Source organism: Rhea americana, unplaced genomic scaffold, assembly GCF_003343005.1.
Source record: "Rhea americana isolate MKP2758 unplaced genomic scaffold, rheAme1 scaffold_408, whole genome shotgun sequence".
In the NCBI taxonomy this organism is placed as follows: Eukaryota; Metazoa; Chordata; class Aves; order Rheiformes; family Rheidae; genus Rhea; species Rhea americana.
Genome location: NW_028186544.1, coordinates 250,693 through 275,459, shown reverse-complemented (window position 1 = coordinate 275,459; position 24,767 = coordinate 250,693). Strand labels below are relative to the sequence as shown.

General features: G+C 42.2%; 1 protein-coding gene across 2 annotated transcripts in view; it reads right to left on the bottom strand.

Moving 5' to 3' along the window:
* Nucleotides 1–8,798, bottom strand: part of COL6A2 (collagen type VI alpha 2 chain) — a 34,323-nt gene extending 25,525 nt beyond the window's left edge. Inside the window, exons 1-3 of one of the 2 annotated variants that reach the window (XM_085314572.1) lie at nucleotides 8,546–8,798; nucleotides 2,062–2,196; nucleotides 534–1,132 (exon numbers count right to left, since the gene is read on the bottom strand). In XM_085314572.1, the coding sequence (XP_085170698.1) occupies nucleotides 534–1,132; nucleotides 2,062–2,167 (705 nt within the window). In that variant the 5' untranslated portion in view covers nucleotides 2,168–2,196; nucleotides 8,546–8,798. The remainder of the gene's footprint in view (nucleotides 1–533; nucleotides 1,133–2,061; nucleotides 2,197–8,545) is intronic. The other variant, XM_085314571.1, reaches the window with a different exon arrangement.
* Nucleotides 8,799–24,767: the final 15,969 nt, after the last annotated feature.

Here is a 24,767-nt window from a genome sequence, read left to right as displayed (position 1 = left end):
AGTGCCTCGTGGATGGGGCCTTAAACATCATTCTGATACCTGATAGGAAGCTCAAACCCTCACTCTGCAATCTCATTTTGGCATGCTTTTCCATGTGGTCCCAGGCTTTTGGAAGGCCGCATAGATCTGACCTAGTGGAACAGACATCGTTTGGATGGCAGCCTATCTAGAAATGCCTTGCTGCATGTGCTTAAAGCATCCCAGCTTTCCATGCACAGTTTCTCCTGTCACCTCTCCTTGGTGGGGTGACACTGCTATCCTGTTTTCCAGAAGGGAACACAGGCACAGGGACTCTGCATGATTGCTCAGGGTGTCCCACATCTCAGCCACACATTGCACTACTGAACCAGCCTTTTGCATTGCTGATACTGTTTGATGGGACCTTTTATATGCTTAATGGTGAGCACCTGTCTCTGAGGACTCCCCCTAACTATCCCTCTCTGCCACACCATTTTGGCTCCCCTCATTATGCTCTCTGTCTCCAGTTCAAGTAAGAAAGAGCATCTGGGGCAGCATGAGTCAATGGCACTTACCATGACTTGGATTATCCTCTCTGTAGTGTTCACATCGATGTCAAGGGTGTCTTTCTGTGTGATGGCATAGTTGTTGCGATACAGCTCATGTGGCAGGTTGGCAATCTCCCGTAGTCCCTGCTCATAGACATTCTCACTGGGGGCCACTGCAAAGAGCTTGATCCCCATGTCTCGTGCCCTCTCAGCTTGCATCTTCATTCCTCCACAGGGACTGCCAGTTACATGGCCATCTGTGATGACCACTGCAAAATTCACACCAGGGGCCATTTGGCTCTGGATCTGCTCTGTCATGTTGGAGATAGCACAGTCTGTGAAGGTGCCCCGGCCAAGGTAATTAATAGCATACAGCTTGGTGAGGTATGTGTCTTTGCTGCTTGTTAAAGGGCTGTAAATTTCCACCACATCCGAGTAATGAAGTCCTCCAAACCTCCAAGTGATGGAGACTTGGTTCTGATAGACCTCATTCTCCAGTTTATTGATAAACACAGGGATGAACCGCTTTATCTGATCCACAAGGCTCTGGATAGGCACAGTCTGCAGAGCAACACTCTCCGAAGTGTCAATGATGAAGTACACATTGATAGGGCAGTCCCTCTTTTCTGCATGGAAACAATGATCTGTCAGAGCACTTCGTGTAACATTGCATCCCCTTCTTTAATGCCCAGAAACGGGCCACAGAATTTGAAGAACACAGAATTTTAAACAGAGCAAAATACAGCACAAGGCATGAGATTCAGATTCCTGTGAGGGTGTTACTACTGCTACTAATCATAAGATATTTCCACCTGGACTGGAAGAAACTAAGTCCCTGATTAAGGAAACTGATCGTGTCCCTGCTTTGAACAGAGAAGAGCAAGGATAAGATCATTGCTCTCCTGTGCTTCAAATGAATACCCTGACTGCTACACTGCTGGTTGCTCTCTCTAAGCTATGGACAATTTCAAAAGAACCATACCCAAGTGCAACACTGGGAAAAAGTCTACACTAGAAACACTAGTCCTAGCAGTAATATCTGTATTCAGGCAGAAGATGCTTTAGTATTAAGGACTTCAAAATCTTAAGATYCACTATGTTGAATCAGTCTTGAAGTCTTGCTGTTTTCTCTACTCAGGCTGGACATATAAACAAACTCCTTCACATTGCAACTAGTAAGTGTGAAAATCATCAAATTCAAAATTGATTATTTTTAATGTTGGATACGGAACTCAGTTCTGAGGACTTATTTGTATTTAGTATTCCATCAGTGGGGAGAATCCAGCACTAGCAGATCTGAGCTCTTCATTTCCAAACTCTCCGCACTCCAATACAAACTCAGAAATGAGGGTTTTGACTTTCATACGTAATGACAGATCACTATGCCAGGGTACTGCCCAGGAGTGCAAAGGAACAGATGAAGTATAACATGCCAGAAATAGTTCCTTGTGAATAGGCTCTTGAACTGAGAATGGTCATAGCTTTCCAAAAAATTACTACCTACAAAGGAAAGAGAGAGAGAGAGAGAGAGAGACTCAAATTATCTGGTTAATACCTGCACAGGAGGTAGAACTGACGTCTCCAGGATCGAAATCAAACTGAGCATGGAGAGGAACTAGCACCATACAAAGAAGAGTGGAAAAAAAGGCTTGTTGGAACATCTCAGCAGTTCCTCTGGATACTTAAATGCCTGTAGGAAAATACAAGTAAGTTGTTAAGCACAACATACCACCTCCTAACTCTTCTGGGTACAAGCAAAGCCAGCCATTGCTCCCGGTAAACCCTGGAGAGTGACCCTTCTACTCATATATTACCTCTCCATCACTGCAATGCCCAAAAGGGGATAAGTCTCTGGGTCACTAATGTAGATTTTTATATTGATTTGAAAGCTAAGTAACTTCGAAACATTTACTTTGCTGGAGTCTTGTGCAAATAATTTAGAAGTATTTTAGCTCCTCTGTCACTCTGAGGGGAGGGAATCAGGTGATGGAGCTGATGTCAGGAGCTTCAGATTCCACAGTAGCTCTCCATATGTAGTCCAGCTGCCCCCTTATCACATCAGTTCCAGTGAACATCACTTCAGACTCATGTGGATGTAACCACCTGCGCTCATTTCTTCACCTGCTCAGTGTGARCGCAAGTGGAGTGCAGCAGGCCCCTTCTGCCTCCACCTTACCATGATGATGCCTGTACATACCCTAATGATTCAAAATCCCTTGTTTAACYGTGCTGCTGTGTAGCAGGCACAACCTATGGGGTGAAGAGATGGATAAAGAGGCATTTGAGAAAGAGCATAACTTTAGTATTCAACACATGACTAGGTCTTTAAAGTACAGCTGCACATGTGAGCACATTCTGTGTGGGGTTATGATAAGACCTGTCCAGGGCCCTCCATTCAGAGAGACTTGGACAGGCTGGAGAGCTGGGTGGAGAGAAACCTCATGAGGTTCAACAAGGACAAGTGCAAGGTCCTGCACCTAGGGAGCAATAACTCCATGCACCACTACAAGCTGGGAGCTGACCTGTTGGAAAGCAGCTYTGCAGAGAAGGACCTGGGAGTGCTGGTGGGTGACAAGTTGACTCTGAGGCAGCAATGYRCCYTTGTGGCCAGGAAGGCCAATGGTYTCCTGGRSTGCATTAGGAAGAGTGTTGCCAGCAGGTCGAGGGAGGTGATCCTGCCCCTCTACTCAGCCCTGATGAGGCCTTATCTCAAGTACTGTGTCCATTTCTGGGCTCTCCAGTACAAGAGAGACATGGAGCTACTGGAGAGAGTCCAGCATAGGACTACAAAGATGATCAGAGGGCTGGAGCATCTGACATCTGAGGAATGACTGCAAGAGCTGGGCCTCTTTGGCCTAGGGAAGAGAAGACTGAGGGGGGGATCTTATCAATGTGTATAATACCTGAAGGGAGGGTGTCAAGGGGATGGGGCCAAACTTTTTTCAATATTGCCATGCGATAGGACTAGAGGCAACAGGCACAAACTGAAATACAGGAAGTTCTGCCTTACTGATTCTGTGATAAATTAAGCAGAAGGAAAAGTGGAGATCTAGTCTGAAAAGGCCTTGGGGATGCATACAAGTGTTCAAAAGAACCCAGGAGTTTAAAAGATATTCCAAGACAAAACACAAGCAACAATTATTATCAGCAAAGAATGTGGAGGAAGAAGTTGTCTTTATGACAGAATCACAGAATGGGTAAGGTTGGAAGGGACCTCTCGAGATCATCTAGTCCAACCCCCCCTTCTCAAGCAGGCTCTCCTAGAGCATGTTAGACAGGGCTGCATCCAGGCAGGCTTTGAAGATCTCCAGAGAAAGAGACTCCACAACCTCCCTGGGCAACCCATTCCAGTGCTCTGTCACTCTCACAGGGAAGAAATTCTTCCTCACATTCAGGCGGCACTTCCTGTGGTTCAGTTTTGGCCTGTTTCCTCTCGTCCTTTTGCATGGGACAACTGAGAAGAGTTTAGCCCCACCCCCTTGACACCTTCCCTTCAGATACTTAYAGATAATGACTGGAGGACACTTGTGCTAGAACGGCAGCTTCATGGCACACAGGCCACTTTTCTGCTTGGTGGTCACCTCAACACAAGCCAGGCAATAAGAGATATGTGTCAATGTGTTATGAAAAGTAGGCCTGAATGAACTCCAGAAAGAGAGCTGCTTCCTTAAATGTCATTTGCTGGTAGCTCTTGGAGTAGTCCAAGGCCTCAATGGATATGAAAACACATTCATTCTCCCTTGAGTGGGGCTACTCGGGCATTGCAGGGGAAGTATGTGCAGCTAGCTGCTGCCTTAGGTGCATTGGAAATGGTATTACATGAAGACAACAGATAGCTCAGCTCTGCTACCATCTCACTAGAGTCCCCTTTCTGTGTAGCTAGTGACCAGCTATTCCACAGTGAGATATATCCCATTTCAGTTTACAATGAAAACTTCAGTGTATATCACAGGATTCTGCAAACTGCTTTACACTGGAATGGCCTCTTTCTATCAGTGCTGATGGTACCCTTACACCAGTGACAGCCTTCTTCCTTACTAAGGGCTATGCATTTTCCAACAAGCTTGAGAGAGCCAAAGCTCAGGTGGGATTTTAGATAGGGAAAGAAGGAACCCACAGCCTTTGGAGAATTTCTGGGAAGGGACAAGAGGTACAGAGATCTGAAAACTTCAGCAGCACCAATTTGGGGTGCCTCACATCCATGGCCCAGGAAAATCTCTAATGGTCAGGGCTTTTCACATACCTCCACCTCAACACCCAAATGCCCCTGCTGATAACTTTGGCCCTGGGTCCTTTCCCTTCCCCTCCAGCAARGAGCTCAGAGAGGCTGCAAAGCTATTTAGCAAAAGATCTGCGTGTGACCTCATAAAGTCCATGTATAGGTCAATGTGGCAGAGAACAGAATAGATGTTATAAGTATAAAATACTTATTTTAAAAAGGAGCATATTGGTTAAGATCAAGGCTTCCTCACTCAAACTACAGGTTTGTCTCATCTTATCTGTCCTCCACAAACGAGATTTGCAGGAGACCTTGATTTCTTGAAAAAAATAACAACTTTGTGCATTTAGACAGAATCATTTTAAAGCCAGTCCTTAGTGATTATGCAGGAAGCTGGAGACATCACTTTTTGGAGAGACTGGAAATACTGGAGGTTTTGGCAAAGTACCATCTGACTCACAGATCACAGCATCCTGAGTTTAACCAGCTCCCTTCCTCCAGCCATATGTGAGGATGAGAAAGGCACAGTGCAGAAGAGCTTCTCTACAGGGAGAGTCACATGAATTAGAGAGGGGGCAGTTAAAACTTCACAGATAAGGGGGGGGTCAGCTCTGGCACACGACTGCCCTTGCCCACAGCTCTCATGACTTTATACTGTATCAGTCTAACACTATGGCCTTTGCCACTGCACAGACAGAAATGGGATACAGAAAAACTACATCTCAAAACATTGGACATACTTTACTACCTTGCCATCCATGATCTCCTTTATTCTACTACATTACACAGTCACTTAAAAAAAAAAAAAAAGTTTTGCTGCTCATGCTACCTATTTGCACATACTCATCTGACTTCCCATGTCAACGCCCATATCCTGGTCCCAAGAGCAGGGATCTCCCCACCCATGCCAGCCAAGCAGTCATTTCCAGCACAGCCCCATCCATTCCCTTCTCAGCCTCAGCTTTCAGGGCTGTGCCAAGGACTTTCCACAAATGTGAAGCATGAACCAGGAGCTGGAGGACAGGGCAGTGAGCGCAGCATTCAGCTGGAAGACATATACAGGTCCTTCCCCACACATTAGAAAAAGTGTTCACAGATCTCAGCATGTGGAGCTACACTAGCCTTCTGCTATAGCAGAATCCCATTTGGTGATTTCATTAATAGTACGTGGATGGAGGAGGTGAAAGCCTCTCTCTTTGTTTAAGGAGTCTGCTAGGTTAGAATAGGCACCATTGCCTAGCCCATCATCCTCACAGTGTTATCAGCTGTTGTGATTCTGTTGCAAACCTCATAACATTTGATATTTTGCTTACAGCTTCAGCCCCTGCTGTGAAGTGTTTGGATGGAAATCTCAGCTTTCACTGAYAAAAGTGTATATTTGAGACTACTGCATTTTCTGGATGTTAGAGACAATTTCTGAGTGGTGGTAGGACAGAAAAAAAAAGAAACAGAAAGAGCAAACTGAATATTATGACTTTGGCAGCTAACTCATGATATTTGAATACCTGAGTTTGCCCATGCTGTTCCTTCTTGTCTCCTTTCCTTCCCTCTGCAATAGCAGGACCAGGGTTTTGTAGAAATAAGGCCTCACAAGGATTTCACCTGAAATTTTCTTCTCTCAGTAGCTGTACTGTTAAGTGATACATCTCTTTCTCCACAAGAAAGATATACAAAATGCATGCAAGGAAAAATCCAAGAATCTCCAGGAATGGTTTTAAGTCCCCTAAACAGATTATGAGGGCATTAGGCTGTGTTAGGGGCTATGCTCCCACTTGATGCCTCAAGTGCTCAGCAGAAAAGTGTATGGTCTTGACCCATGCCTCACATGCCTTAGTAGCGCCCTATAGCATGCCTGTTGTTTCCACACTCAACTCACACATCAGGAGATCCAGTCACTACCCACACCATTGCAAATCTATATGAAATTATCTACACAGGGCCCTGCAATAATGGCAGTCTTAAAGGAGGCCCCAAGGTCTGTGCTCATGGGTACTCCTTTCCACTATGAACATCTGAATTAGAGGTAATATTACAGCAAATAAATGATTTGTAATGAAATGACTCTTTCAAACATGCAAATTACTCTGGGCTTTGTTGTAAACTTATAAATTACTATCTGCACATTGTCTCTGGGGATACTCTCTCTTCTCATAAGGTAGAGGAGGAGTTTCCTGCAAATACAACTGACCTTATCCTTCATAGTGCTCCAGAAAGCAGAGGCAGTTTATCAATTTTTAATGCACTAGAAAGTTCATCTCAACTGCCTGACCGGAGACCTACGGTCTTGCATTCATTGATATGCCTGAAGTTCCTCCTGGTTCACCTTACTCTTCTCCTTCAATACTACAACATCTGTTATAGCTGAGGAAATTATTTTCCTGAATTTACAAAAATTCAGGTGTTCCTCATTCTAAGCTAACTCTGTTTGCAAGGAGTTTATTTAAGGCTGCCAAAATTGTGTCACTATCAGGAAAGAAAATTACACTAGCTATGTAGACTAAATTTTAAAACTGCACTGCTGGTCTATCATCCACCCAATCCCAACTTTTTCATAGTCATGACCAATGGGTAGTGCCTGTGTTGCTATCCAGATACACAGACAGCATTTTACTCTGCTCAAACATTTGTTAAGTAAAATAAAACCAGAAAAAAGTGTCTCTCATTTGGAAAAAAGTTCGTTTAAACACACATCATCTTCCTTATTCATATGCACTCTGTATTTGCACATTCTATATGAAGGAATTTCAATGTTTGTCACACTCTCTACCCAAACACATCCCATAGCCTTAATCAATGGGTGAGCCATCCATTGGGATGGTTTCCTGCATGTTGTAGGGAGTCTAGCTCTTTCACAGCTATCCTACTGCAGTTATGATAGGATTTAAGCCAGYGCAAGATGCACCAAAAGGAGACCAAACTTGTAGAAAGGTTGGCTGCAGCTGGGAGAAACAGACTCTGCCCAGATATTGTCCCCCTCCTCTGCAAGAATGGTCTCCTTCCATAGAATAGAATATGCCACTGCTGGTGAATATTGCAAGCACTTTTGTATGCTCATAACCACTAGCAAACTATTGGAATTTTGGTAGCTTCAAACCAGAAAGAAATACATACTTCACTTTACAGCGCTAATGCAGGAGTTCGGAAATAAAAAAGAGCTACATAAATAGCTGACTCCAAAAAACCAAACGCAATGAACTCCACAGGAGTTTTCTAAGAGGCTCCGAAGAGACCTTTGAAGAGATTGTGCAAATGAAATTCAGCATAAGTAGGAGACATAAATTACATGCTAGTCTAATCTGGAGTACATACCTTTATTTCTGAGTTTTTTAAAATCACAGAAGAGTAATATAGCAGATCAGTCACCGTGCTTCATGTCAGCAGAAAGATATCATGCTATTAGTGTTACAGACAATTACTTAATTGCGTTATAACTGATGAATTCAACTAAGTTGCACTAGGGAAGAATTTGGTTCAAGAGGTCTTCAGAGAAGGAGTTTCTAGATCTCTGGTGGCCCTGGCACATGAGAATCTGTCACTCAAAATACCTGCACCTGGAAAAAAAATCTTGCACTTGGAAAAATGCCTGAATTCTCCAAAAGCTGAAAAGATCAGGAAAAAAACCCTTACCCTTTCATGGCAGTTTATACTGTCTGAAAACAACATACTTGAAATTAGCAGCTTGTTCAAGAATCTTTGAGCAGTGGCAATAGCTGTGTAATCCGCAAGGGCACAAGCTGGAATTTCAAAAACTAGTTCTTTTGTTCTCATCTGAAAAACTCTCAATAGTTGTACAAACGCTATAAAAGAAAATTCCGCCTACCTGGAAAACAAGTTCATCAAAATTTCTTCCAAAAAGCCTCAGGAATGTCAAGACGATAACTTTGTGGAATTGCTCGTATCAAGAAGACTTTTGCATCTTCTGCTGGAATGGTTGTTTTCCCTTTTTCGGGTTGTTCTGGGTGTCTATTTTTAGGGGAGCGAAGAGGATCAGTTGGGAGTAGCAGAGGCTTCTCCAGCTGAGTTCCTCTATTCCCTTGCAGACAGGAAACTGCCTTCTATATTCCTCCTCCTTCAAAACTGTGTCAGACAGTGCCTAATTTGTAATAACATCAAACATCCACGGAGAGTCACTGTGGGTCCACCAACATCTCAGGATGGACCACTCCAACACTAGTCCCCTCTGAGGGTGCACACTGGGGTGGGGCAAGGTTGACATGTTTGGAGCAGAAGGAATTTTTTTTAGACAAGCTTGAAGAAGTCATACTTTTCCATGATGAGGCCCCTTTTTGCGGCTGGCATTGCTGCCTTATATATTTACACCATCAAATAGTTTTCCTCTTTCTTTCAACCTTCCTCCTCCTTTTCCCATCTCAGTAACATATCCTGAGTAGAACAAATAAAATAAGAATGTTTCAAAAAAAAAAAAAAAAAAAAAAAAAAGAACTTGCGTCTTAGCATTTTCAAATACTCGAACATTATCCAGGTTCTGCCGAGACATCCAAGTCTGAGTATTACCTCTTTCTATTGATTCATTTCCATTTTTTTTTATTTCAAGAGTAATTCTTAGCACAGCTAAATGAAATATAGGGGCATATGTCCCAAGAAAACATGGAGAACAGTGAGGACTTTCAGAAAAACAGCACATTATCCGCTGAGCCATAATTTTCTGTCTTCAATCTTTACAGCCACAYGGGCAGTGTAGAGGGACTCAAATTAGGCCACAGTTGCCATATGGACCAAGTAATGAAATCAAATTTAGCCCTCATTTAACTCTATTTACTCCCATACATGACTCAATGGACAGATTTCTGCATAGGATGTGCACTGACATGGATTAGTTGCTCATCCTCTGTATAGCTGACATACACATTACTATTGCTGCTCACAGTACATCCCATATACTGAACTGCCATTTAGTATTCATTTAAATGTCCAATGCAGAGATAGGAAATGTGGAAAGATGAACACTAGAAAGAAAGAAGAAAAAAATCTGCTCGATTTTCTATTCTCCTCAATGATTCTGTAAAGAGTTTGCAATARGGAAGAGAGTCAGGCACTGATGGCTACTATTTCATCTATACTCCCTTGTGGAGTTAAATGTGATTTATGGTATGTTTAGCTKTTACTTTGTAAGCTGTGTAGTAGCCAGTTTTTTAACATTTGAGTTATAACTCCCAATAAAATGTAATCTTTCAGTTTTAAAAATCACTTACATCTGAAACAACTTTATGCGACTGCTGCGGTTCTCTGGAAAATAACTAGCTACTGTAGGTTTTTTGTGCCCCATCTATCTGGGATTCCACTCACTTCATGCATTTCCGAGATTATACATCAGTGTGAGGATCTTGCTTTCTAAACATGTTAAGAAAACCAAAAAAGAGCCCAGATTACTAAAAGTGTTTAGTGAAAACAATGAAAGTTGCTTTTCAAATATTTTTAAGATTGTGGTTGATAATCTCAGCATTTTTACTGACTATACACCGAACAATGGAATTTACACCCTTTTTTATTTGCCATTTTCTGAAATTCTTCTTGCTTCCTAATTCTATTCCTACACGGACAAGCAGTGGCTTTGTATTTTCCCCTGAATAGTCGGTCCCTGCTTCCATCTTCCATTTACTTCCTTTTTATGTTTGAAGCCAGTCAGGAGCTCCAAATTCATCCATGCTGGCCCTCTGCTATTCTTGCTCGACTTTGTGCACATTGAGAAGGACTCTTCCTGTGCTCTGAGGAGGTTTCCAAGATGACCAACCAGCTCTGCCTTTGCCCTCCAGGGCAATTTTCCATAGGATCCTACCAAGCAGTTCCTGAATAAGCAAAAAATCTGTTCTTCTCACATTCAAGGTTGTAATTTTATTATTGGTCCTGCTCATGCCTCTAAAAAGCTTGAATTTCACAGTCTCATAGTCCCCGCAGACAAGGCTGCCTCCAGACTTCACTTCTTCAACCTGTTCTTCCTTGTGTTTGAGTAGCAGGTCCAACAGAGCATCTTCCCTAGTCAGGTCATCAATCACCTGCATCAGCAGATTGTCTTCAATACATTCCAGAAACATCTCTGAGTGGCTGTGTGAAGCCTTCCTTGTGCCCTTCCAGCACATATTAGCATGGCTGAAGTCACCTGTGAGTGCCAGGGCCTGCAGCTATAGTGATTTCTCCACCTGCCTAAAGAAGACTTCATCTATTTCCTCTTCTTGATCAGGTGGTGTGCAGCAGACAATTCCTACAACATTATTTTTGCTGGTCTGTCCTCTGATCCTTATGTCTCCCAGCTCTCTTATTTACAGAGAGTGCAATCCCTTTTCCTCTATCTTTCCTGAAGAGACTGTATCTATCCTCTGTAGCATTTCTGTCAGAAGAGCTATCCCACCATGGCTCCATAATTCAAATGAGGTTATAGCTCTGCACTTGCACATGGACTTCTAATTTTTCCTGCTTGTTTCCCATGCTATGCATGCTTGTGTAGAGGCATTTGATATGATCCATAAATCGTGCTGTTTTTACAAGGAGAGAGTGAGTACCTCTCCTGCATGCGGTCATGACAAGATACATCTGCTCTGTTCCTTGACCCTTGCTTCTCTTAATATTATGATAACACCCTCTCTGGCATGGATCTCATTCTTGCACAGTAGCCTTTCTTCCTCAAGGACTGTCTCATAGTCATAGAAGCCAAGCCCTATCTGTGATAAGAGCCATGCACTCATGTGTCGACCCTCTGGATGAGTCCATTTCTGCTCAAGCCATTCTTCTTCACTGGAAGGATTCAAGAGATACCACCCGAGCTCTCATGCCCTTCAACTTTGCCCCCATGGCTCTGCAGTCACTCTTGATGTGCTGCGGTTACCCTGGCAGTATAGGGGTAGCAGAGGCTACAGTCTGAAGGCCAGATAAGGCTTGGCAGTCCCTTTGYAAAATCTCAGATCATAGTCCCCATCAAGCAACAAACCTCCAGAGTCATCTAGTGGGGTTGGCAGAGGTTGCTACCTCTGACTCCTGCAGGAGGGAGTCTCCACCAATATTACAGGCTCATCTTATTTTGACATACTGCCAGACAAGTCCTGTTTGTCCTCACCAGTGCCCATGGTGCTATACCTATCATGCAGTTGCAGATCAGCAGGTGGAGTGGGATCATCACAAGCTTCCAACCTTCCCTTTAAAGAAACAAAAGAACAAAACACCATTTTCATAAACTAACCTAGGTCATGAAAGGCCCAGAGCATAAATGAGAAGGGTATTATTGACTCGCTTCATGAAAGGGCTGTGAGATGCTCCAAGGACCTGGTAACATCAGTCTATGAGTCTCACTGACAGTGCAACTTGCCTGTTTCATGGCTGAGTCCACTTCGCACAACCGTGTAGCTACAGAGAAGGTGTAAACATGAGCAACATCCCCTAGTGTATTTGATATTCTTGAATTGTGGTAAGATGAGAAAGCATTGCCAGTTTTTCCGAAGAAAAAGCAAATGTTCATTTGATACCATATACTATAGCAATATTTCCTGGAATTTAGGCCACTAAGCCAACTGCTCCAGGATGTTTAGAGACTCACTGAGAACACAGAAGTGCAATGTGAGGCTTTGCATACTTCTTCCTGTTTTAACATACTGGGGTTAACATTTAGGTCTTCCATGCTATCACAGTTCTTATTTACTTAGCACCTGGTTWTTATACACAGCATTTGCGTGCACATAAATTATTATTTGCTAACACATAAAGAAGTAAAGTTTGGAGTTTCTAGTTTTTTATTTTAAACAGCCTCCCAAACTACAGCACTATTGAAGCCTTGCCAGATACAGGGCTAGATCTGTAACAYTGTGGTTTTTCACTCGAGATCAAGATCATTAGTGATGTCCCAGAGACTCCACTTTGTTTGGATACTGCAGAGGGAAACTGGATAGCCGGGAATGGAGATGGTTCTCCCTGATTTTTCAACTAGTCCTGCAATACACAAACTTCAGAAGAACTTAAACGAACCACTCTTAATTCCAGAACAAGACATTATTGTGATGCAGCATGCTTTTGTTTTTCCTATGATAATGTGGACAGGGACCTAGACTGTTAGCGGGACTGCAAGTTCCATGTGTCACGATGCTTACATAGCAGCAAAGAGGAAGGTTGMGTGAGGATAGATGAAGGAGTGCAGGCAGAGGCATAGAAAGTGAAGAGAAGAGGAAGAAATAAGAGCAGAGGTGGGGGTGAAGCATTGGTGTGGGGAGAGAGGGGAGCAAACAGGAGTGAAGGTTGGAATCACAAAGGAAAAAATGACTCTTGCCATGGTAGACTGAAGCTGAATCAAAATAGACCCTTACTCAACATTGCCCTGCATAGCAAAACTCTCATTATGAGAGACTTCCCAAATAGTTTCCAGGTCAGGGCTGTGTAGCAGAGAAATGTAAAGATTTCCATATTTGTTTAATACTTATCTTTCGCTATGTTTGCCAATATCCTTTTGCCAATTTCTGCTAAATAATAATTTGCACCCAGCTCCCAGCTGTCTGTCCCAAGTGCAAACTGCACCTAGTCTACGCTTTTTTTTTTTTCACAGCCAGCTCTGAGCCTGCCTCCCACTGTGCTTTCCTCTTCTTTCTCTCATTTATGTTACAGAAGGACTTTTACTTGTCTGATTTAATTTCCTTTACAAAATCTCTCAGCTTTATTAGTGTCATTCTAGATCAACTCTTCTTGCCCTAAGGTACAGCTATCTCCGTTGATCAATACATATAGGCTTCCTGATTATTTCTAATAATCTTTCTGAGGTGGTTATTTCTATCTCACTTGTCTGGAGACCCTTGCTCCAAGTTTTATTTCTCCTTTGCTCAAGATACAGCTTCCTGATGCTTCAAGCACTCTGGCTTTAAGAAATTACAGAGCTTCTCCTGAGCTCCTTTGTCAACTGCTTTACTGCAGACTTTCTTTTTTTCTTCTTTTTTCTTTTTTTGAAGCCTGTTCTTTTGAAATGAAACATAACTTACAAACTGGTTAATATTTTACCTCAATGAACTGTGAATTGCTCAATTCAGACTTAGTTTCTACAGTTAGCCTTACTACACAGTGTTAATGGCTTACCAATTTTGAAGGTCTTCTCTCTTGACAGGCCAGTAATGTCCTTCTCCCTGGAACAGCTAAACTGTCACGCTGTCAAGAATCTCTAAAGTAGGAAAGGATCTCCTTGTACTCATTAACTGTCACACCTCAAATTTCACAAGTTGGACAACCTCCCTAGAGACTCCAGCTTAACTTAACAGTWTCTGGCTGAACATTTATGAATTACTGAATCCCCACGTAACTATGTCCTTCTATGCAAAGGTACTTAGGGACTATGAACAAATTCCCACTTAACCTTCCCTTCTTCTATCAAAATGCATTGACCTCAACCCTTTCAATACCAGGGTAAGCTAAAGAGCCTGGGATTCTCCCAGAGGTGTCAGTCAGTAGCAACACAAAATTATATGTCAATCCAGAATCAAAAGAATGGCTGAGTGGGTAACAGAGTCAGTGCAGAGGGAGGAAAGATTGAAATCCTGTCTTTCAGAATACTTTCCCTTTTACCAGTTTCACAGTCCCATGTTTTTTGTGCTTTCATCTCTTGCAGCACATTTTTTCCATAAAGCCAGTCAAGAATCTTGAGTCCTGACTCTTACTGAATCAGTGGTAAGAGCTTTGCTTAGTGAGGCAATTGCATTTCAGATTGTTGGCAARTCAAGACCACACGGAGGTGGGTGATGCCTCCCTGATTCGCAGCATATGTTGGCTAATCCTGAACTTCGTGGAGACTTCAAACTATCTTTAGTTTCATATGCCAGGGCAGCAAAAGCGTTAAAATAAGCATTTTGTGTCAGTGAAAGGCAGTGAGAGCAAAATGACCCAGCTGCATTTGTTTTATTTTCTTGTCACCAGAGAAACGAAAAGGAAAATCTTGCAGTGGTGTTTCCATGAAATTAAGAGAAAAAAAGCACACACAGTTTTAGAGGAAACCTCATTCCCCTCCCCAGCCTTTTCCCAGTGATGGTTCAAAAAAATGTACATTTTTGAACTTAGTCACTTCCTGCCCCACCCAAGGTCGTTAATCCCATGTACAAACCTAAAAAGAAAGAGATTTCATTTTCCCTTTTTCCTACCTCTGAACTTCTATCTAAACATTTTTTTTTAACTGCTGGAGCCTGGCAGTATTGCCTCCCTATGAAATAATGACTCTGTCTAAAGTTACAAATATAATATAGACTTTTGCTGTTAGACTTCAGCTAACTGTATGAATAATATTCCCTCAAGACATATTCAGTAAATTAAACCATAAATCTACTGGGGGCCACTGTTTTGCAATGACTAATGAATATAAATAGAAAGCAAAGGAATTAGTGCATTGCCTGGGAAAAGAGGGGGCTGGAAGTAAGGAATCAGATAAAGCCTTTCCTCCTAATGTGGGGGTACAACAGAGTGGTCTGTTTGGCTGGGAATAGATTCCTCCTGATTGGAGCAATTCCCTCAGAAGCCTAGTGGCCTGGCAGAGACATACTAGGGCTCAACAATTTAGCTGATTTATTGGAAATGCTAGTCTTGTCTTCAAACTCAACTTTGCTCTGCAGTTACCACACTGTTCTGCTGACCCAGGGTCTTAAATGAATGTTCCCAGTATCAACACTTCTATGGAGCTGAGTCCTTGGGACAGATTATCTGTAATTCCTATTTCAACTAGTCCGTTAAAAACGAATTAAAGAGGAAATGCATAAAAGCCCGTTTAAGCCAATGKGAGGCTTTCTGTGGGCTTTGGAGCAACTTCAAGGTTGCAATTTGTAATTAAAGACACTCAGTAAGAGAAAGCATTAATTTTTGCATCCTGAAATGCCCTACTGATCCTCCAGAGATGGAGTGGTCGTGGGAATTGAGCTTGGCTGACCCCATCTTGGAACAGGTTGCCCAGAGAGGTTGTGGAATCTCCTTCTCGGGAGATATTTGAAACCAGCCTGGATGTGATCCTGCCTAACATGCTCTAGGTGACCCTGCTTGAGCAGCGAGGTTGGACTAGATGATCTCCAGAGGTCCCTTCAAACCTTACCTGTTGTGTGTGATTCTGTGATCTGGACTGTTTTCACACACAGGTACTGTAATGGAGCAGTCAAATAGGAACCCAGTTCAATACTGAATGCAGCAAGCAAGGTTTGCCTAGTGTAACAATGTGCTGGTACAGCTACAGCAATGCCTCCAATGATGCATAAGAGATGCTTGTCTTCCGTGAGCAGCCGCACCAGTTATGTGCAAAAAGCAACAGAAAAGTCTTCCTTTGAGTGTCTCTGTGCTGTAAGCTCCCCCCCCCTTAAGAAGTTAAGAACTGAACTGTAATATCTTCTTGAGTTCATACAGCAATAAAGAATTATTTCTAGCTACTCAATATCAATATTACCCTCCTGAACTATCTGCATGATGAGTGCTGTCCTGGAACAAGGCCTTCCCTCATGACCCAATTCCTGACCAGAATAATGCCAAATTTATTACAGGTTAAATTAATAATAGCTTTGGCAGCTAATTCAAGTCTTGTTAATAGTGTGTGCCACAATTATGTTGAGATGTGCTTCAGAATTGAAATAATACTGACCTCTGMAATCTCAACTCACTTCAGCAACCAAGTCACAAAGCTGAACTGCAGCATGTCTTCAGCCCTCCAGGAACTGACTTTTTTCTTTGCCTTTGCATGGGTAGTTGACTATAGAGAGCTGCTCTGCTCTCTGAACACTACCTGGCAAGRGGACCATGAGGAGCTGTCAGGGCAACCACCCAGTCGCTGTTGCTAGTACTACAGAACTTTTCCACTGTTTAATGGTTGTTGCTTTTCACATTTTTGATGTGAATCCAGGGAACCCTCCACAGCATTTCATCTCCTGACTGTTCAGGCTTGACTCCCTGGTCATGTACAACAGAGTCCTACTTGTGTACTTTTGGCATGACACTTATCACATCCACTTCCCCTACCCACAAACTGTTTTTTTTTTCTTTGATATAAAATATTTTAGGCCCCTGTTTCATTTGTAGCTGTATTTTTATTCTCAAGAAATTTGTATTTCTGTATCAAAGAGTCCTTCCAGCCAAAAACAACATCCTAGTAGAACTCCCCTCTACTGACAAGGAAAATGGTATTTGAATGAGTGTCATAWAAACTCAAATAGGAATTTTATGTGATTATATTAGATTTCTTATATGCATATCTAATTAGTAGTACGATTAGTACCTAATTGTATCAAGATTCTTGATTCATGAGTTGTTCCCAAAGGTGCTTCTACAAAGTAAAATTAATATTTTGCATTAGTAACTTATATTCCTCTGAGACAAAACAAGTGAATATTCTGCAGAGGAAATCAACAATGAAAAGGGAAAAAAAGGAGAGCAATATTCCATCCTTTTTTGGTTTCTTGTTTTTGATGGTACCTTAAACCAGCCCAAGAGATCAGGGTCATAAAGGAGTTACCAGGGGACTTTTGCCAGGAATTAGGCATATCTTTTTTACCAGTAAAACAAGATGTCTATGCTTTTCATCTGAGTATTAATGTGACTCCAGCCTTCAACATCATATGAAACAACAAATAACATCGTGTGTTCAAACTAATTCTCATGAAAACTGCCAGTGCAACTCAAGCACTTATCTCCCATCCATATAGRCTTGGGTTTTTCCAGCTTTAGTGAGTGATAAGCATAAAATAAACTTTGGGAGGCAAAAATGCAGGCATGCACTCACTGTCTTCTACATACAGTTCTCTACCTCCTCATCTGCCCCTTATCCATCCAGGCGTTGTAACAGCTTCTACCTACAAAAAGAGACTATAAAGAGAGAATCAGAAATGGACAAATAAACCTGCATTATTTGTTTCTTTAGAAAATAACCTTCTTGGACACACAAGGCAGATTCCCATCTCACATTAAGATTTCTCCTGAGTTKCTTTGGCAGTCTAAAGAATTCCGAAATGCCTGATATTACCTCCTTGAGTGCCTCTTCGCACAGCAGTATAACTAGTACAGCTGTATTAAAATTGTGCCCTGACATCTACACAACTCTTGTCCAAATCCTRGTTAAGTCACAAAATACATCATTTGTTCCTATCCTAAAATCATGGTACTTATGGCATGTTCATCTGTCTGTTTGCAGGAAAAATTCAAGGTTTAAAAGGCAAACTGGAGCATCCTTTAAAGAGACATGCTCATATTTGCATACTTTCCTGCCTCATGAAATCAGAATCATCAGCTTATTTACTTAACACATCTGTAAATTATATGAAGATGAAAGAGATTTCTGTAATCAAGATACAGTATAGCATAGACTACTTGCATAGAGGCTCAAGGATAAGTACAATTAGAAAGGATGGAAGGTGGAAAATGGACTAAAAAAGGGAAATGTAGAGGAAGAACTTGTAGGAGCCACCGGAAATCCTGTGGGGAAGTTAGCGTCCTACATTCCTTTTGGGGAATCCAGATAATTGAAGACTGTGGGAGTACTGGATAGAAAAGCCCAGACCAAGAATGATTAAATTCTTCAGGCGTCTCATCAAGAACACATGGATCCTATTGACAGACCACTGCTTTGGCTGGTGGTGAACAGAAATCTCCTTGGGGAAAGGACTGAGGCCTGGCAGCACTGGGCAATAGGAGATGGCAGGGAGCAGAGAGAAACTGGTTTTGGTTTTGGCAAAACCTCTCTCATGTTTTTTCTCTGTGAACAAATGGCAAGCTTGTCTCTGGTCCAGGGCTTTGCTTTTGAAATCTGTGGGGAGAGGCAGAGGAATGTTTGCTGCTTTGCAATCTTTGCATGGTATAGATGTTGCAGCTGCCTTAGAAAACTAGTACATGCTCCTTGCCTGTCAGCAATGAGAATGATTACTAGACCTAGCTGTTACGGAGCACAAATGTATCAGAGGGAATCTGAAMCAGAAATGGTAGTAAAGATCAAAGCTCAGGTTCTGCAAGTCTGAGCTGCTAAGGTCAAAGAACAAACAACTCAAGTCCTAATTTCAATATCATGCTGGTTTAGGGATCCAGCTTTCAGCAGCTGCTTTCTTACCACCCAAAGTTCAAGCTTATATGTTCCACAGGAACCCAGCGTGATGGACAGAAACATCCAAATGGCACTGAAAACACCAGTTTGTGTCCAACAAACTTGGTATTCAGCTGAAGGTGAAGCCTGATGGAACCCAAACTGTCTCAGACCAAAGCCACTGGTGCCCCTTCATTGTTGTCACCAGTGCCCCCTCCACTAATTATATTGCCTCAGATTTTCCATTCTCCTCGATGTCTCAGTTCTGCTATTGGAGTGTTGATTATGTGCAACACGATAAGGGACTATACCAGCTTGAAATGTCTCTCCAATTGGAAAATAGTCTAATCCAACTCCTGCGATCAGAAGAAAGATTTCACTGTCTTCAGTGAGAAATGGATCAGACTTGAATTCTTGCAAATAGGAAGCACATAACTTCTGCATCCTGAGACATGGGCTGAGGGATGATGCTCTATCATGATGTGCTGATTTTAAATGGTTTCCACCTTCTTTTCTGGAATAATGGACGTAATACAGATCAAAAAGCCAAGAGCTGTAGACAGGACTTTATCAGCAGGTCCAGGCAATCATAGCAGATTTATTCTTCACATGATGGTTTTGTTCACAACCATAACTCTTCTGTTCATAGAAACTGAATGCTTTGATTATAGAAAAATCAGCTTTCGCAAAGATTACATGCTTTGGATGGAAAAAAGCAATGGACTGCTTTCAAAAAGTTTCTGTGGAAATCACGTGTTTCTACAGAACACCCAGAAGTGAGCCAAACATTTAAAGGAAAAAATTTCAACAATGGAAAGGTTATCTATACACTGCAGAAGAAGGGGAAGCAGCTGTCAACTTAATGCTCAAGTCCAGCTGCATGATCTTTACACCATTTCGATACCTCATTGAGTATATTACAGCAAACAAGCCATTTGCCTTCTCTCATCTCCTTCAAAGCTAAAAGATGGATAGGCTTCTGAATGGCTTGTCATTTGCCTGCCAACACCCTCTTTCAGAAGGCAATGTGGAAGTGTTTCCTTATTCCTCATCCATGAAAAGAATCTAGTAGGTGCTTTATTTTTCTTTTGGAGTCCTTTCTCAAAAATCTTTTTAGTAGATGCTTGCCAAAACCTGACAGYATCCTGCTGATATGCTGAGATAATTGCTTATCGTATTGATTGAAAGAACCTCTGCTTTTATCCCGTTCTTCCCTGGTCTTCATGGCACATTGTTTAGGTCAGGCTCCAGCCCTTCAGGTGGGGTTTGTGCAGTATTGAGGGTCCACATCTACAGTGCTTAGGTCCTACCAACATACATTGATAAAGACTACTAGCTCAGTTTAGGCTCCCAGTTGGCAGTGACACCAGTAAAGGGTCTGCAAAGTATTAAGCTTTCAGTCAGAATGAAACTTGTGAATTTCTCACTCCCAGGAAAGACTACTTTGATGACTAACAGAGCAAGTGAACTTAGTCCCTTGCTGGGAATGGGACTTTGCAAGCTCTTTCCCATCAGTTCATTAAATTCCTATTCCCTTTCTTAAAGTATCCTCCTACGGGGAGCAAAAAGGTAGATCAGCTTCCATGTGAAACCACCACCCGGCACTTCAGTTCCAGTTTCATTTAAGCACGTGCTTCATTTCCACCAAAGCACATAGAGCCAAAGCAAAAAGCACTGGGTTTTCATTGYCTTGATGAACTTTGGGCTTAAGAGGAAAGCTGGTTATATTTCCAAACCAGGACTCGTAGGTGAGCAAAAAGACTTTTCTTCTACTCAGTCATCCTCAATCCAGCTAATCCACAGTAGCCAGGAAATAGCATAGGTAGGGGAGGGAGAGCTTCAGGGATACTGACTAGCTAGAGCAAGAGACAGCATGTCACATGCTGGTGCAGTTCCCCCAAAGACACTAAATGTAGACAATGCAATAAATGAGCAGCAGGCACAACCCTTTTCCAACTCAGAACATCACACCACTTTATCTGCCGTAAAGCTCTTCATAAGGCAGGAAAGCTTTTCCCATAGGCTTGCTTGGATACACAATATTGTAAACCTGCACATCTGTATCACATGGAAGGAATCTGGATTGCACATGTGGTGTTTCTAGATACTTTCTCCCTGGAGGTCAGCAAGGAGTATTCAGTATTTCCTCCTCTTCCTTGTGCTGTAGTTTCAGTTCCTGTGGTGCAGACACCTCTCTCACTTTGGTGGTGCACACAGCCTTGAAGGTGCTCCAGCACTGCTTGCTGGCATTCTCTTCTCCCTGCCTTCCAGAGGGATCAGGCCCAGTGCTCAGCTGCTGTGAGCCGGCAGCTGATACCAGCAGATCAAATGGCTGCCATGCTCTCCTTCACAGYGTACCTAACCAGCCCTGGGCAAGGAAAATATTGATAACTGCAATGACATCTGTGCTCTCTTCACCAGATAGTCAGAGTACCCATTTCCGGCCAGAATGATCCCTAATGATTCCCTTCAGTATCCTGGGTAGTGTGCTCCAGTAAGAGACATTTGAAATACATAATATGAATATACAGAGCTGGTTTCTTCTAGTGTGAATCTATAGCCTCCCCTTTTGAATACTTTCCATCTGTGTAGAGATGGGAGGCAAAGGGAAGTAAAAATCCCAGCCATAAATGGAAACATTTGCAAGGAATGGGGTAAGATCAGCTGCCAAGTTACAGTTACTGCAGTATGACTAAGCAGCAAAAGCAGCGCATGATATTGTACTTTCAGTAAGCTGCTGCTGTTTTACATASACAAAAAATATATAGCTCCCCTCTACTCCTCCATCATCCTTAACTACAGCTTGTTGATCAGGATCACAAAGACACTGGAAGTTTGTGAGCAATGGGGTGCATTGCTCCTTATATCAGACTGTTAGTGCTCTACAGCAGGGGTGGTCCCAAATCTAGCACGACTACCGTGCAGTAAGAAGACAAAAATCATTTCAAAAACTAGTGAAATTCCCCAGAGCTTCCTGAGTCTCTTCTGAGCCAAAGTGACAGGATGCAATAAAGAGGGGAGAGGGTCCCTCTTAATTTAATATTTGTCATGTAGTGTATCACATACCTCTCGTGATTGTAGAATGCTTTCTTCTGAAATTACGATTAGCCCAAAGATCTAGAGGGAGGTAAAGCAGATGACCTTCTGTTGAGCCTGGCTGAAATGGGAACCAGCTACCCTTGGCCTTCACACTGACACAAGGCAGCAAATATAATTTATGTCTCGTAGGAATATCTTTAGTCGGAACTCTTGTTCCATACATGGGAATGAACATCATGATAAAGTGTGATATTTAGGAATGATCTGTTTCACTAGATTCTCATTACCCTCATTACTCTGGATTTCATTTTCTGAAAAATCACCCTCTTTGGCCTAGCTACATACAGTCTTGATTTGCTTATATCCACCCAGAACACTGCTACAGTGAACCTAACACTTTGGCCTTGGTACCTCTTTTCTTGCAACTTACCACTGGTCTTCATCCTCTACTTACTTTCCTTTCCCTAGTGCTTCCCTAGCTTATTCCTTTCTGTCTATATTGTCTTAATCAGTGCCGAGAAATTGATTTCAGGCAGCCCATGATTCTAGCCTCTATTACCTACTTCTCAGATTTTCAGATATTCCCTTTTGTTCAGGAGTCTCACGTCTCATGTATAGCTCCTACGAAAAGGGGACTCCTAGGTCCTGCTGCAGTATTAATAAAATTGAGTTTTATTAAAACTGAAATCAGTAAAAATATAATGTTATCAAATATATCAATTGGAAGTACATATAAATCACAACTTATGACGTTATGTTGGTCAAATTTAAAGCCAAAACTGATGTTCACTTCATGATATAGGCCTAATTCTGGCAGTAAACAATCCAGGTTTGGAATGATATTGAAAAAAAAAAGTACAGATAGGAAAATTGTTTGCAAATCAGCAGGGGGGGTTCTTACGATAGCCTATTAAAATCACTTGCTTACTAAGTTTCTCGTAAAATATCAGTAAAAATTACTAGGCACTTACTCACTGATTTTTTTTTACATGAGACCCCATTTTAAAGGTTTCAATAAAATTAAAAAAAAACTTTTTTGATTGTTTTAATGTGAATTTCTTGGAAAAGATGTCCATTGTAACACAACATTTTTACTAATGCAACACATATATTCTTGCCAATGGATAACAAACAGTTGCTAGTTTAAAATCAACAGAAAAATAGTGTTTGTGGGTCAGCTGAGCACTTCAATTTCAATTTCACAACTTTACGATGAACRTGTGCTTTTAATTTAGCTATCAAAGCCAACAGAGTGGAAGAAAGTGGAGACATAGCAGTTGCAGGCTCAGTTGAACTATCTGAGCTCATGGGAAATCCAGCCACGAGACAAAAATACAGAGTAACACTTTGCAAGAGCTGAAGGGTAGTGTCTGCTCTTGGGATCATGTATGTAATATAGCCATGCACTTCTGGAACGGTCACCACAACATCTTTTATAAATGGCAGAGAGAAATGGGCCTTGTAGGTACCAGTTTGTCACCCTCTAGCATGTTGGATGAGGTTCCAGTTAATTTCACCTCAGAAATGTTTATTTCTTATCCTTGCTATGAAGGGGTCCTAAATGATTAGCTTAGACTAAGGTGTATACATTGACAATAGGAGCTATAGGAGATGAATGCCACTGCAAAAGACTGTAAATGAAGGCATCTGACCTGGCAGTGATGTACAGCATTTAGCCATCTCGGTAAGGCTTTTCCATGTTCCTGCTTGATGCACAGAGGACAGATTAGATCCAGTCATCAGAAAACATTAAACCAGAAGTGTTTCTGAACAGGACTTTGACTTTGTTACGCATCACTGCCTTTGGCCTATGTCACCTATCACTCAGGATGTTTTTCCCAGAGTCTCTTGCACAAGAGGGAAAGATTCACTTCCTACCTCTCCCACAGCCTCGAGGCATGGTCTTGAGCAACCCCTGTTTCTTTGTTCTGCAATTCACCACCTGTACAGTAGCTCCCATAATATTTTTCCAGCTCTCTTCCTTACACAATAACCAATCATCCGTCGCAGGCAAGAAGTATTATACAGACGTCTTTGTTAACCACATTTTCTGTATCCTCTGCCATTACATACAGACCAGGCAGAACACAACCCAAAACCTGATCTTCTGATTTTAAAGGAGGAGTGTTTGAATCATGTGATGCCTCGCTGACCCATTTACAATCTTGAATTTAGAGGCTTCTGACTTGGTTGTTTCTGTCCTTATTATGCAGGACATATATTAGTATATTATAGTTTTTCCTACCAAATTGCCTTCTTTTGTGAATTTCCTTCCCTAGACTAAAGAGGATATGGAAAAGCATACTTTCTGCCATGGATGTTTGAATGATAACTCAAATGTAGTCTGTTTACCAGCCAGACTGAGTCTACTAGAGCACTAAGCCAGCAGCCTGTCAGCAACTGAGACGCTTGTTTGCAGTGCATCACTCTGAACAGCACAGCTCTTGAGATGTGATGATGCCTATATTCTATATAAAGAACACCATGGGTGCATATAACTGAATGGCTATTCAGTTGCAGAGCAAGTATCAGGATGGTATTTCTTGGCCATGCCTTGCCTTGCCGCATCCCTCAGGGGCTTCGCAGACCGAACATACATAAAGCATTTTGAGCCCAAGGGATCAAGAAAGCCCAAATCCCCATGTGACTACGAAGAGTGGAGTAGTTCCAGCCAAGTTTGATAGCACTGGATTCTCAGCTCCCATGTGCTTGCAAATGAGCCAGCAAGATAGCTAGCTTGTATAGCAAGTGGGATAGCATGGGCTAGATCATGAGATATCAGCTGAAACTGGAAACTGCAGGGACCCCGAGACTCTCAGCCAAATTACACAAACTCCTGCTGATCTTTCATCTTTGCTAAATGGAAAAATCCCACTTTTCCMCACCACCTCTTTAAGTGAGCATAAGCAGTAAGTTAATGCTGCTAGATAGGAGCTACATGTAACCTCCAGGCACATACAGAGCTCTCAAGCATACAAGGTCTCAGAACACT